This window comes from Neofelis nebulosa, chromosome 3 (assembly GCF_028018385.1).
Source record: "Neofelis nebulosa isolate mNeoNeb1 chromosome 3, mNeoNeb1.pri, whole genome shotgun sequence".
Taxonomy (NCBI): domain Eukaryota; kingdom Metazoa; phylum Chordata; class Mammalia; order Carnivora; family Felidae; genus Neofelis; species Neofelis nebulosa.
Window position 1 is genome coordinate 1,195,912 of NC_080784.1, and position 12,062 is coordinate 1,207,973.

The 12,062-nt window shown below is 49.2% G+C and overlaps 1 protein-coding gene across 12 annotated transcripts in view; it reads left to right on the forward strand.

The window, feature by feature from the left end:
• FBXO25 (F-box protein 25) overlaps positions 1 to 12,062 on the forward strand; it is a 54,296-nt gene that overhangs the window by 22,401 nt on the left and 19,833 nt on the right. For 7 of the 12 annotated variants that reach the window (XM_058719801.1, XM_058719791.1, XM_058719792.1 and 4 more), the window contains exons 3-5: positions 6,674 to 6,777; positions 7,667 to 7,716; positions 10,149 to 10,262. In XM_058719801.1, the coding sequence (XP_058575784.1) occupies positions 6,674 to 6,777; positions 7,667 to 7,716; positions 10,149 to 10,262 (268 nt within the window). Of the gene's footprint in view, positions 1 to 6,673; positions 6,778 to 7,666; positions 7,717 to 10,148; positions 10,263 to 12,062 lie in introns of those variants that run through there. The other 5 variants (XM_058719796.1, XM_058719793.1, XM_058719795.1 and 2 more) reach the window with 3 other exon arrangements.

Here is a 12,062-nt window from a genome sequence, read left to right on the forward strand (position 1 = left end):
ATGTGTTTCTCGTATTCAGTATTTGCATTTGATTTTGTTCTGTGGGCCGATCCAGAGCTCTCGTCCTTCTGATGGCTGCGCCCTGCACACTTCCTGCTGTCTGGTTTAAGTTCTCAGTGTTTCAGATGTAACTGTGTGTGTATCTCGGTGCCTGTGTACAGTCTTCCCTACACACACAACAAAGAGCCTGTCATCTAGTGTCGCCTTTACTCTTTCAGTATTGGGGAAGGTTTTCCCCCCTCATTTTCACCTTTACAGTAACACCTTTATATTGTACCCTTGGTTCCTTCTGTTCTGAATGCTGACTGTTGGCTCCTACGGTAACTGATAACTGCAGTTAGCTACTGACCTCTGTCCCCGCTCCCTGTCCCCTCTGCCACACTTTTCGTGGTGGTTCTCTGTCTACACTGAGATAACCATACACGCTGTGCTGTAGTTCTACACATAAATACATCTAATTTGCTCAACAGCTGTTTGCCTCTGCCTCTCTGGTCCTGTTGGTCTCTAACAATCCACTCTGTACTAGATTCTGTAGTGGATTCCTCACTAAGCTTCTGGGCCCACTATTTCCTGTGTTGGTGCACGTTCATAAATTTCACTGTGGCCTTGACCCTGAGAGTCGGTTTACCTAGATAATAGGTGTGTGGCTCACTGAGTTTGTCTCCTGAACCTGTTCCAGGGATGTGCTCCCTTGGCACAGAATTGCTGTCATCTCTGCATCATGTGTTATGGACACACGTTCTGAACTTGAGAGGAATTGATCGGGTTCGTAGCTGTATGGATATCACCACCAGTGCTGGTGAGTCTGTCTGTCAGGTGGACAGCAGGCAGGAGGTGATGGTCAGCACTGTGTGCAGGTGTCAGGGCCAGAGGGCACTGCCCCACCCACATTGCAGCCGCGGGAGCTGGACTGCCTGAGCACCCTGCTCAGGGAGCTCCACTCTGAACTTCTGAGAGACCGTGTTTCCTTCGCAAGAGCACGTGGTGTGTGCAGGCTGGGGCTTCTCCTTGCTGGGCGAACCGTGAGGCTGAAAGGCTCCCGCCTGCCCAGTGTGCTCCACGGAACACGCCTTCCTCAACAGTCCTTGAGGGTGTTGGGTGCGAGATTTAGCAATATTGTTGCTAAAAACTGAAAACAGTTTTTCATCATTTCTTTTTGTTTTTTTAAATGTTTATTTATTTATTTTGAGAGAAAGAGAGCACCTGAGCAGAGGAGGGGCAGAGAGAGGGAGAAAGTGTGAATCCCAAGCAGGCTTTGAGCTGTCAGCGCAGAGCCTGACGTGGGGCTTGAACTCACAAACCATGAGATCATGACCTGAGCTGAAATCAAGAGTCAGAGGCTTAACCGACTGAGCCACCCAGGCGCCCCAGCTTTTCATCATTTCTTAAATAAATTGAACTTTTTCTTTTAAAATCTCTTTTTGTAAGACAGACTAATAATCTGATGTAATAAAGTGACTTTAAATAGATAGATGAGTAAATGTGGGTGTTTGGCTAGCAGGAGAAGATACTATAACCCTTGATCTGTTTTGGAAAATGTGTGGATAAAAAGCTGAGTTTAATAGGCAACCTCTGATGAATCGATGTGTAAGGGAAAACAGTAATTAGCAGCTGTTAGAGCAGAGTGTGGTGCATCGGGGACAGGAGCTGACATGCCGTCCAGTTCCTGCTGGGATTCTGAAAGAGATGCCAAAGGAGGCCCACCTGGGGACCATGTATTAGTGACTGTGCATGAGGGCTTCACTGTGTTTTGCTTGGGTAAAAATGGCCACATTTTGTATGTGATGTTTGCTTTGGTTTATAAAATGTTTCTCATGAGGCAGTGTCTGCAGAGTTTTTCTCTCCCAGTGTCTTCTGTATTTAACAGTAGAATTGATAGCACATATGTGTTTTCAAGGTTAATATCAACCTGAACTAATTTTATTTTTTTTTATTTTATTTTTTTTTATTTTTTATTTTTTTTTACATTTTTTTAATTTATTTTTGGGACAGAGAGAGACAGAGCATGAACGGGGGAGGGGCAGAGAGAGAGGGAGACACAGAATCGGAAACAGGCTCCAGGCTCCGAGCCATCAGCCCAGAGCCTGACGCGGGGCTCGAACTCACGGACCGCGAGATCGTGACCTGGCTGAAGTCGGACGCTTAACCGACTGTGCCACCCAGGCGCCCCCAACCTGAACTAATTTTAAAAGATTGGTAACTGCCCTCACTTTCTGTGGCTGCCATAACCATGAAATCAGCAGCCTAAGACAAGACAACAGAGATTTTAATGGTTTTGGAAGCCAGAAGTCCAAAGTGCAGGTGTCTACAGGCTTTGGGGGGGGGGGGCTCTCCAGGTTGTGGCATTTGCCAGCAATCTTGGCATCTCTTGGCTTGTGGCCACATCACTCCAGCTGCTGTCTCCACTGTCACACAGCCTTGTCCCTGTCTGTCTCCCTGTGGCCTCTCCTCTTCTTATGAGGGCACCAGCCATTGGATTTAGGGCCCACGTGGTTAATCCAGGATGATTTTTATCTCGGGGTCCTTCACTTGAATACGTCACCAGGGATCCTTTTTCCAAATTAGGTTGTGATCGGGATTGGTTCTGGGCCACGATGGCAACATAGGGAGACCCTGACTTCACCTCCTCCAGGACACCCCAAGCCCACCACTATTAACCCAGCAATTCCTACTGAGGAAGAGCTGAGGGCTGACTGAACAACTTCTGCACCACAGAAGATAGAGACTGTACAGGGGCACCCCCTGCACCAAGCACCAGCCTGCACCCACAGCACCTTCAGCTGTCTTGTCACAATGCCCTCTGTGTGGAGAGCCCAGGGGCCACCCCAGCCAGTGCCCACTTCTGCTCTTGCAGTCCCCAGGACCCTCCATCTGCACTCCCCCGACCCTGGCCACTCTGCCGGGGTACCCTGCCGGCTGTACACAGCCTGGGGCACCCTGGTTGACGCCCACTTCAGCCATCCTGCCAGAGTCCCTGCTGCACGGGGAGCCTCAGGGCTGTCACAGCCCGCTGCCATTTCTGGCCATCCTGCCAGGGAGCCCCTGCTTAGAGGGCCCCGTGACCCTAGCTCACACCGGCCAGAGCTCCGTCCAGTCAGCCAGCATCACCAGACACATAGTCTACCCAGGGGGTGATCATACACAGAACCTTTCCCTCAAGTTTAGGACAATGAGCCTAATTCAGGAAAACACAAAGTCAAGCAAAAGGGGGAGAGTGAGGAATATGTTCCAAAAGAAGGAACAAGACAAAACCTTGGTGAAAGGACTAAATGAAACAGTGGTAAGCAATGTGTCTGATGAAGAGTTGAAGGTAACAGCCGTAAATGTGCTCACTCAGCTGGAGAGAAGGGTGGATGAACTCGGTGTGACCTTCAGCAGAGGCAAAAAATATAAAAAAGAACCAGTCAGAGCTGAAGAGTACAGGAACGGAGGGACTCCACACCAGGGGAGCGGTTGCAGAAGAACACCGCGACATGGAAGACGGGAATGGAAAACACCCAGGTGGTTTTCAAAAATGAGGTTAGGTTAAGGGGTCTCTTGAACAACATCAAGCAAACGAATGTTCTCACTAGAGGAAGAAGAGCTGGACAAGGGGCACAAAACCTTCATGAGGACAGTTAGGGTCACAACCGCAGATGCCGGGGTCAGCACTTGGACATGTTCTGGAGGGCCTCTAATCAACCCAATGCAATAGTGGACACACCTGGTTTATATAAGGTTCTCATTTCAGGCAGTGGGATCAGAGCAGGCGCTACAGTTCCTAAGGAAAGTCCTAGGAATGAGAAAAGGTACACGTCACCTTGAATTCTGTAAGTCTGTATTGTACTCAAGGGAAAACAGGGCACACACCGGAGATCTGTGGTGTGCTGGGGGGAAGACAGGGTGTGCACCGGAGATCTGTGGTGCACTGGAGGGAAGACCGGGTGCTCATGGGAGATTTGTGGTGCTCTGGGGGGAAGACTGGGTGCACACCAGAGATCTGTGGTGTGCTGGGAGGAAGACGGGGTGCGCACAGGAGATCTGTAGCATGATCAGGGAAGATGGGGTGAACACTGGAGACCTGCAGCACCCTTGGCGGGAGGAAAATGGGTGCACACTGGAGATGTGCGGCACATTGGGTGGGGCGGAAGGGGGCGGTGTGCGTGGTCGATCGCTGTAGGTCTGTAGCGTGCTGGTGGGGGGAAGACTGGGTGAATCAGAAGGGGCAGGGAGTTGGTGACGCAGATGCAGTTCCAGATGGGCTTCTGGGTTGGATGTATGACTTGTCCAGGCGATGGGAGCAGCAGGGGCCGCCAGCAGCGGTGTGCACACGGGGACGTGCCAGGTGGCTGGCCAGAGCTCCTCCGTGAGGACACCAGTCACAGTGGGACTGGGTATCATCCTGGCCTGCTTGCTCCTGAGATCATGTCCCACTGGGGTTTACACTGTTTAATCGGAGGTGGGTGAGGGGGCTGAGCAGTAGGTGAAGAGAGGGTCGATGTGTGGTGGCCTCGTGTTCCTGCGGCTTTGCAGCTGTCCCTACTCCCTCCCTGCTCACCCTCAAGGATAGAGGCTGGGTTCCTAGTAAGTGAATCCCCACCCCCTCCCCAGCCCAGCAGGTGCACTCTGCTTTCTGACTCTGCGTGTTCCATGGCCCTGTGTCCCTCAGAGACTCGGAATCACTCGAGGTTTGTCCTTTTATGACCAGCCTCCTTCACCTCCTATGACATCCTTAGGGCTCACCTACCATCTAGGGTGTGCCAGGATTTCCTTCTGCTTTAAGCCAAATAATGCTGCACTGTGTGTGTGGACCATGTTTCGTTTGGCTTGTCCATCTGCATGTGCACAGGCGTGAGGTGCTTTCATCTTCCAGCCGCCATGAGTGTGGGCGTGCAGACATGTCCTGGAGACTCACATCGTTCAGGCACACGCTGTGCAGTGGGACTGCTGGGCCGTCCCATCAATCTGTGCTTACTTTCTCGAAGAATCACTGCGAATATGTGTTTTCTAAAGAGGCTGCCCTTTTTCATTCCCACCAGCACAGGGGGCTCTGGTTTCTCTGTGTCCTTGTCAACACTTGTTATTTTCTGGGTTGGTTTATAGTAGCTGTCCTACTAGGTGTGAGATGTGGCGGGGTGGTGCCGTGTCTGGTGCAGATCCCGGGGGCCTGACCGAGGTCTGCTGGGCTCCTTCACTGCCCACACAGCCAAGCAGGTTGACTCCATGTTCTGTGTACTCCAGTGTGGGGAGCCCAGGGGCCCCAGTCCACACCACCTGTGGTCCACCTGCTGGAAGGACATGGCTCATGCAACCAGTCCTGCCCATGTGTCCCACGAATGAAAGGGGACCATTCCTCCCTACAGGTGTAGGAGGATCTGGGGGCCACCCTCCAGGGCAGAGTCTGGGGTGCCACCCAGGCCTGCCTCCTCTGCTCCCCCTGTGCTGCCTCTGTCGTTCCTGGGGCATACTTTGTGGAGAAGAGCAGCTGTATGCTTTTCCTTGGTGTGGTCGAGATTGTAGTTAGAAAAGCCAAGCTGCACAGCTTTGAAAGCTTCTGTGTTCAGGATCTGAATCAATGACAACCAGCCAGTGTAAGATCAAAGATGTGACACAAGGACCAACCAGCTTCGACGAGTTGGTGTTATTTAACGCCCGCGCTGAATGGAAAGCTTTTACATGTTTTTGTAAACACACTTGTGCTCATCTTGATGATTTACAACTATCCGCAGTGAGGTTTAAGTCTGTTTTGACTGTGATGAATGGATTCCCTTGGCACATGCAGCTGGTTAGTGAAAGGAGCCTCATGCAGCCTTCTTGTTGAGCGAGCTGGGGAAGCAGTGGTATTAGTCCTCAGCTTGGGAATTGGGCCGGGACCTCCGCCAGCCAGCCTTTCCCTGATTGCAGACCAAAATCAACCCAACGCCAGTGTGTTGAAAATAAAAATTGTGTGCGTCTTTACTCTTGAGGCGTTTTAAGCTATTTTATGTTATTTTTATAACTATAAATTATCTTTTGAAAGAAAGTGTGTTCAGGTTGTTAGGTTACCTCTTTAAATTTTGTTTCCGTGTTTTACCCAAAAAGAAAAGAAAAATTGGGAAGCTCTTAATTAGATGTATTTAAAGTGGAGAAAGGAACATTTTCATTCCCCTGGCTTCAGTTAGGTGCCCTAACAGCGTTATTTGGTTGATGCTAAGAAAATGCTCCTGTGCGGTAGTGGTTCTGGGGAAGTCTTGGAACATGTGGGAGGCCAACAGACATGTTGAGTGTGTGTCCTCAACACCAGAGCAGGGAAATGGCAAATCACATCAGTGCTGGCCATCATGTTCCCCCGTTACCATTTCTCCAGAGCGTTTATGATCTCTGTGTTGTAGTAAAGTGCTCTGAAGTCTGAAACCACCTTGGTTGAGCCAGAGAGAGTCTGAAACATATTTGGTCCTTCCTGGTAGCACATTTTCAAAAGAACCAGGAGAAATCTCAGATTTCTCAAATCAAAAAATACACGAGGCATTAGCCTTGTAATTTCAAACCTGTGATATGCTGCTTTTGAAAGTTACTGGTTGCTTTCAGAATTTAACACAATCTTTATTTTGGTCTTCTGAATTGCAAGCCAATATTATCTTTTTTTTTAATAAAAGAAAAGTCAAATGAAGATAATCCCTGTAAAAGTGTCTAATAAAATGTGTCTTTATTTCAGTATCTTAAATAGTGACGATGAAGAAATATTCAGTAATGAAGAGCAGGAATACACATCCAAAAAGAGGAAAAAGGATCATTTTAGAAACGATACAAATACTCAATGTAAGATCACTTTTATTAATAATTTTATGACTTTTTACATGTTTACCATTACTGATATACTACAGCGTTTTGACAGTGCTGTCTTAAGAAATAAGAGGTGATATGCGAATGACCATCAGACTGTTCACAGCTTAACCATTTCTTTAGTAAGCTTTGCAACAACAAAAGCTAACAAAGCCCCCAGAACAGCTCATACGTCTGAATGCCTGAGCATGTTCGTGGTTCAGTGCACCAGCTCGCTCCCACACAAGGAGGCTGGACCGCAGGATGCCTTGAGTGTGGGCTTGTGTCCAGGAGACCCCAGGCAGAGGTGGATCAGGAACACCCAGAAGTGTGTAGGCTGGGGGCGGGGGGGGATGGATCTGGGAGCCTGGTGGCAGTACCTCGCCTACGTGACAGGCTGACAGGCGCCGCTCTGCTCTGCAGCACAGAGGGAGGCATGAGAACAGTTTGCGGGTAATCAGGCTACTGACCAAGATAGGGTCTTATAGATACCAGCATCATCATGGTCCTTGAAGCTCTGGGATTTGAGGTATATGAAAAAGGCAATAAAAGAAGAATTTTTATTAGGAGACGTAAGAATTAACAATCACATTTTTATAGTCTTATGTTTTGGTATTACTGCCGTTGTTAAGATGCTATTTTCTTCTAAGTTACTAAGACGTGGTGCTGTCTTAAATAATTTTTCATGTAAAGGTGTTTCAGCATCTCTTACACTGATGTTAGGAAACAAAGTAGCTCTGTTTACGTTTAACCAGGTGAAAGCATCTCTTATCTATGTGATGAGTCACATAATTTTGTTAGCATGTGCAATTGTTGGAAGTTCCTTAAAAATCTTCACTTTGAATGATTTGCCAGGTTTTAAAAACAAAGTTAATTTTTATTCTAGGTTTTTATCGTGAGAAATGGATCTATGTCCATAAAGAAAGCACGAGAGAAGTAAGTATTCTGTTTTAAGTAAGAGTATATTTGGTATTGTTTCTGTTGAATACATAATGTCCTATTAAATAAACAATTTCTTTTCCAGTATGAATCTACAGTTCACATTCTAGTAGGTGAAAACATAGGATCTTTGAAGCGGTGATTCGCGTGTGCGCGTGCGTGTGTGCACACGTGTATGTACCTGTGCACATGCGGTGTGTGGTTAGTGCCAGTACAGATCTGAATCAGCAGAAGGGCTGTTTCGGAACAAGTGTGGACCTTCAGACAGTTTGACGTTTTTCCCCATGACTCCCCAGAAACTGTTGATGAGAACCTGTGGTACTGGTGGGATGTGTATCCTTGTTGTCGTGTGCCGTGGCTGGTGGGAGCCTTGGTGCGCACCGCCCCGTCGAGTACGAGCAGGACATTGTGGTCAAGTCTGAGCTTCGGGAGCAGGGTGAGCCACGCCCCTCCTGTCCTCTAGTTGGCTGCAGCTTTTCCTTGAGCCATAAACAGTTGACTTCAACTGTGCTTCCGTTTTGTCTGTTTAGTATCCAGGGAAGCCTCCTTCCTTTTGCATTCTCAGAATCCGAATTTGCCTTATCCTGCCGCTGGTGGGAGAATAATTTAGGGAGCAGATGTTTAGTATATATTTAAGTTAAATGTTCCAGAGGTGTTATTAGTGGATGTTCTGAAACTAGCCCGGCTCCCGATAGGCTTCCAGGTTGGCTTCTGAAACAGAAGATCCATTGGCCCTATCGGGTGCTGGTTCATACTGTCACATGTGGTCTGAGACAGTGCTCAGCTCACACCCACTCTGAGTGAGACACCATCAGAAGAGCCTGTGGCAGAATCTGAGTAGCGTGAGCTTCTGAAAGGCTGTTTAATTTTTCGTTTGCTCTATATTACCGCACTGACTACAGAACACACATCCGTTTGGGATACGTAAACAACAGGGGGAGTTTGTCATGAGTCTGCAGAGGTGTGGCAGGGACACAGGCCATCTCAGGAGGGTGTGGGGTCGTGACTCACAGCCAGCCCCTCTCCCTGCACGGCGGCGTGCATCTGTACATTTAGCGCCAGCTGTGGCTGCCCCACAGCCTGTTTGTGGCTCCGCGTGTGGTTCTGGGCCCCCACACGGGTGGGTGGGCTCATGTGGTCCAAACTGTGTTCTGCAGTCTGTGAATCAGATTTAATTCCTCAGAATAGAAGAGGCTGTTGTGACATGGTGGCTACCTGGAAAGGCGTCTGAGGCCATATAGGCATTTAGAGCTGTGTTGATTGAGAAGACAAAGGAATTAATGTGGAAGTATCAGCAGTGATTGATTTCAGATTATAATCTATAATTACTCTTTGCTTCCTGCACAACTCCCAGGAAAATATTGTGCCTGTAGCAGATACTCCTTAACAACGACTATTGTGTTCCTTAATAACAAGTATTGTGTGTGAACATAATAGGACTGTGCTTGGGGTTCTGCACACAGTAGGACTGTGCTTGGGGTTCTGCACACAGTAGGACTGTGCTTGGGGTTCTGCACACAGTAGGACTGGGCTTGGGGTTCTGCACACAGTAGGACTGGGCTTGGGGTTCTGCACACAGTAGGACTGGGCTTGGGGTTCGGGCGCAAAACCAAATCCTCCTTTGCGGGGCATCTTCCATCAGATCCTGCTCTGCCAGCCCCTTCCTGCCTCGTTAGGATGAGAGGGAGAGGGTGCCACCTCGTGTTTCCAGGGTTATCAGCAGCTCATCTAACCCCACAACTGTGAATTGAAAAAATCTATACTCTCGGTACTTGAGACACAGAAGATCGAGTGGAACTGACTCCTGAAACCCACGGTTCGGGTCTGTACAGACTGTAGAGTGTCAGGTGCGTTGTGAAGGACAGACAGCTGAGCTACATGGCACTGCTTTCAGTACTGAAAACGATTCCGTAATTCACCTGTTTCCTTGTACTCTGGGCCGTGTGGGTCTGATGATCAGCTCCTGGGTTTCGGTGCCCCATATCCCCTGCCCCCACTTGGAAATTACACGTAGTGCCCTCAGCCCTGGGCCTTGTCCTCTGTCCTGTGTGGCTGAACGCCTTCTGGGGCTGCGGGGGGATTGGGCGCCTCAACCCGGGCCTCTGTAACCCTCCGGTCTTCACGACAGCCCGGCAGATGTAGGTGCTTCATGATACACATTGCATTGTGACTTCAGCCCCCCACGTGTTCCAGCAGGAGAAATCAACAAGATATGTAATATTTGTGTCAACAGTGGTATAAAATGGCGGCGTGTCACGTCTTGAGTATAAATGGCTTCCACTGAGCATTGCTGTTTCGCTCCACGTTCATCCGAATATGGAATAAATCATAAAAACAAATGCCCTTTGCCGAAGTTCAAAAAAAATTTGCACTGACTCATTCACATTAACTGAGTTGATTTTGACTAATTGACTAATTATGGATTTCAGCTGTTCTGTGTCTGTTTCCAGAGGCACGGCTATTGTACTTTGGGAGAGGCTTTTAATCGCTTAGACTTCTCCAGTGCAATTCAGGATATTCGGAGGTTCAATTACGTGGTCAAGGTAAGTCTTCTGTTTCAAAAGCCATTTTGATGACACTTTATTGCCTGGTTTTTGAGGTGACGGGTGTACAGGTGTCTAAGCACGTCTGGCAGTGGGGCAGATGGCAGCAGAGAACACGGGGAGGCATTGAGGAGAAAACAGAAATAACGGGGGTTTTGGGTGCCCCGTGTCCCACGTGCTTTCTTCTGGGCCGCCCTGCACTGTGGGTTCACGGGTCACATGCACCGGGCAGTCTGGTCTGTTGGGGTCATTGCAGTCAGAGGGACAGAGGGAAGAGCAGGTCTTTCGTGAGACTCTGACCTGATGATGTCACATGCGTTTTGTACTTGGTGTTTGTCGTAAGTGTGACAACAGGCAGCAAGCTGGTAGGAGAAAGGGGTTCATCAGAGTAGATCTCCACAGAGGCCTTGAGTGTGGATTGTTACTCGTAGAAGGAGTTTCTGTCTTGGCTCAAAAAGAGCACGTATCACCTGTAATGTTGTAGGCAAAGTGTAAGCGATGGTTTGTGATGCTGTTAATTTTGGGTTTTTAAATAGGGCTGTGACACATTGGAAATATTTCCCTAGTAACAGCTCTTAGGAAATTAAAAGCGTGAGTACAAGGGCAAGAATGTTGGGGGTTAAATAACTTGACACCTGAGGTAATGGTACCTGCTTGGTTTGGCCGTGGTCACAGTTGGCCAGGGCATCGAGAGTGACCAGCACATGGGGCCCCAAGGCCGGGAGTTTCCAGCACCAGGGCCAGAGTGTGTTCTGAGTTGTCACCCAGGTGTACACACTGGCCATCGGGGCGTGGCTGCTGCTCACCTCTTCTCCAGGTGAGGTGCTGGCATGTGACCCAGCCCCGTCACAGTGGCAAGAATCCAGGGTCCAGGAAAACCATACGTCTGCACGAGGGTCTGTTTTCCTGTAGGTATTTCCCCATGGTGCTCTTTGTCTCTCTCTCTCTCTCCCTTTTTTTTTTTTTTTTTAATATTTATTTATTTTTGAGAGAGTATGAGCGGAAGAAGGGCAGAGAGAGGGAGACACAGAATCTGAAGCAGACTCCAGGCTCTGAGCTGTCAGCACAGAGCCAGATAGATGCGGGGCTCGAACCCACGAACTGCGAGATCATGACCTGAGCTGAAGTCGGACGCTTTAACCGACTGAGCCACCCAGGTGTCCCCTCATGGTGGTCTCCCAAAGTTCGGATCCTGCTGTGTTGTTTCGTCCTAGCCATTCTTAACAACCGCCCCCCCCCCTCCGCCGCCCCCGACCAGAGAGTTCACTTGTGCTGGGGTACTGGAAATTGGCAGCCAGGCAGAGACGGGGGGTGGTGGGGGAGAAAAGGGCTCTGTGTGGTCAGGCTCAGACATTTCCAGAACTGGGCCAGGTGCTGTGACGGGGGAGGGTCCGTGGACTGCGGTCAGACGCCTGCATTTCCGTTGCTCAAACCCCTCATGAACTTTTTTCTCTGTATGCTGCACTCTTATCTGCTCAAGAACCTTTCTTCACACGTCCTTCATCTTTCTGAAAATGAAAATACCTACTTTAGCCTCATCCTAAACAGTAAACCTGTGAAACTGAATTTTCTCCCTAACACATAAAAAAAATGCATACGTGTAAAATTAAAACGTACTGTCCACTGCCAACTGCCGTGGTTTCATGCAGTTGGCAGTACTGGGCGTGTCCTTGTTGCCCCCGGGGGCAGTGTCATAGGGACCTGGTGACCTGGGGAGGTGGTGGGGGAGGCCCCCAGGGGCAGTGCTCCCAGCCTCAGTGGCTCCTCCTGCCCACAGGGCCTCCCGGCTCCATCATTGCC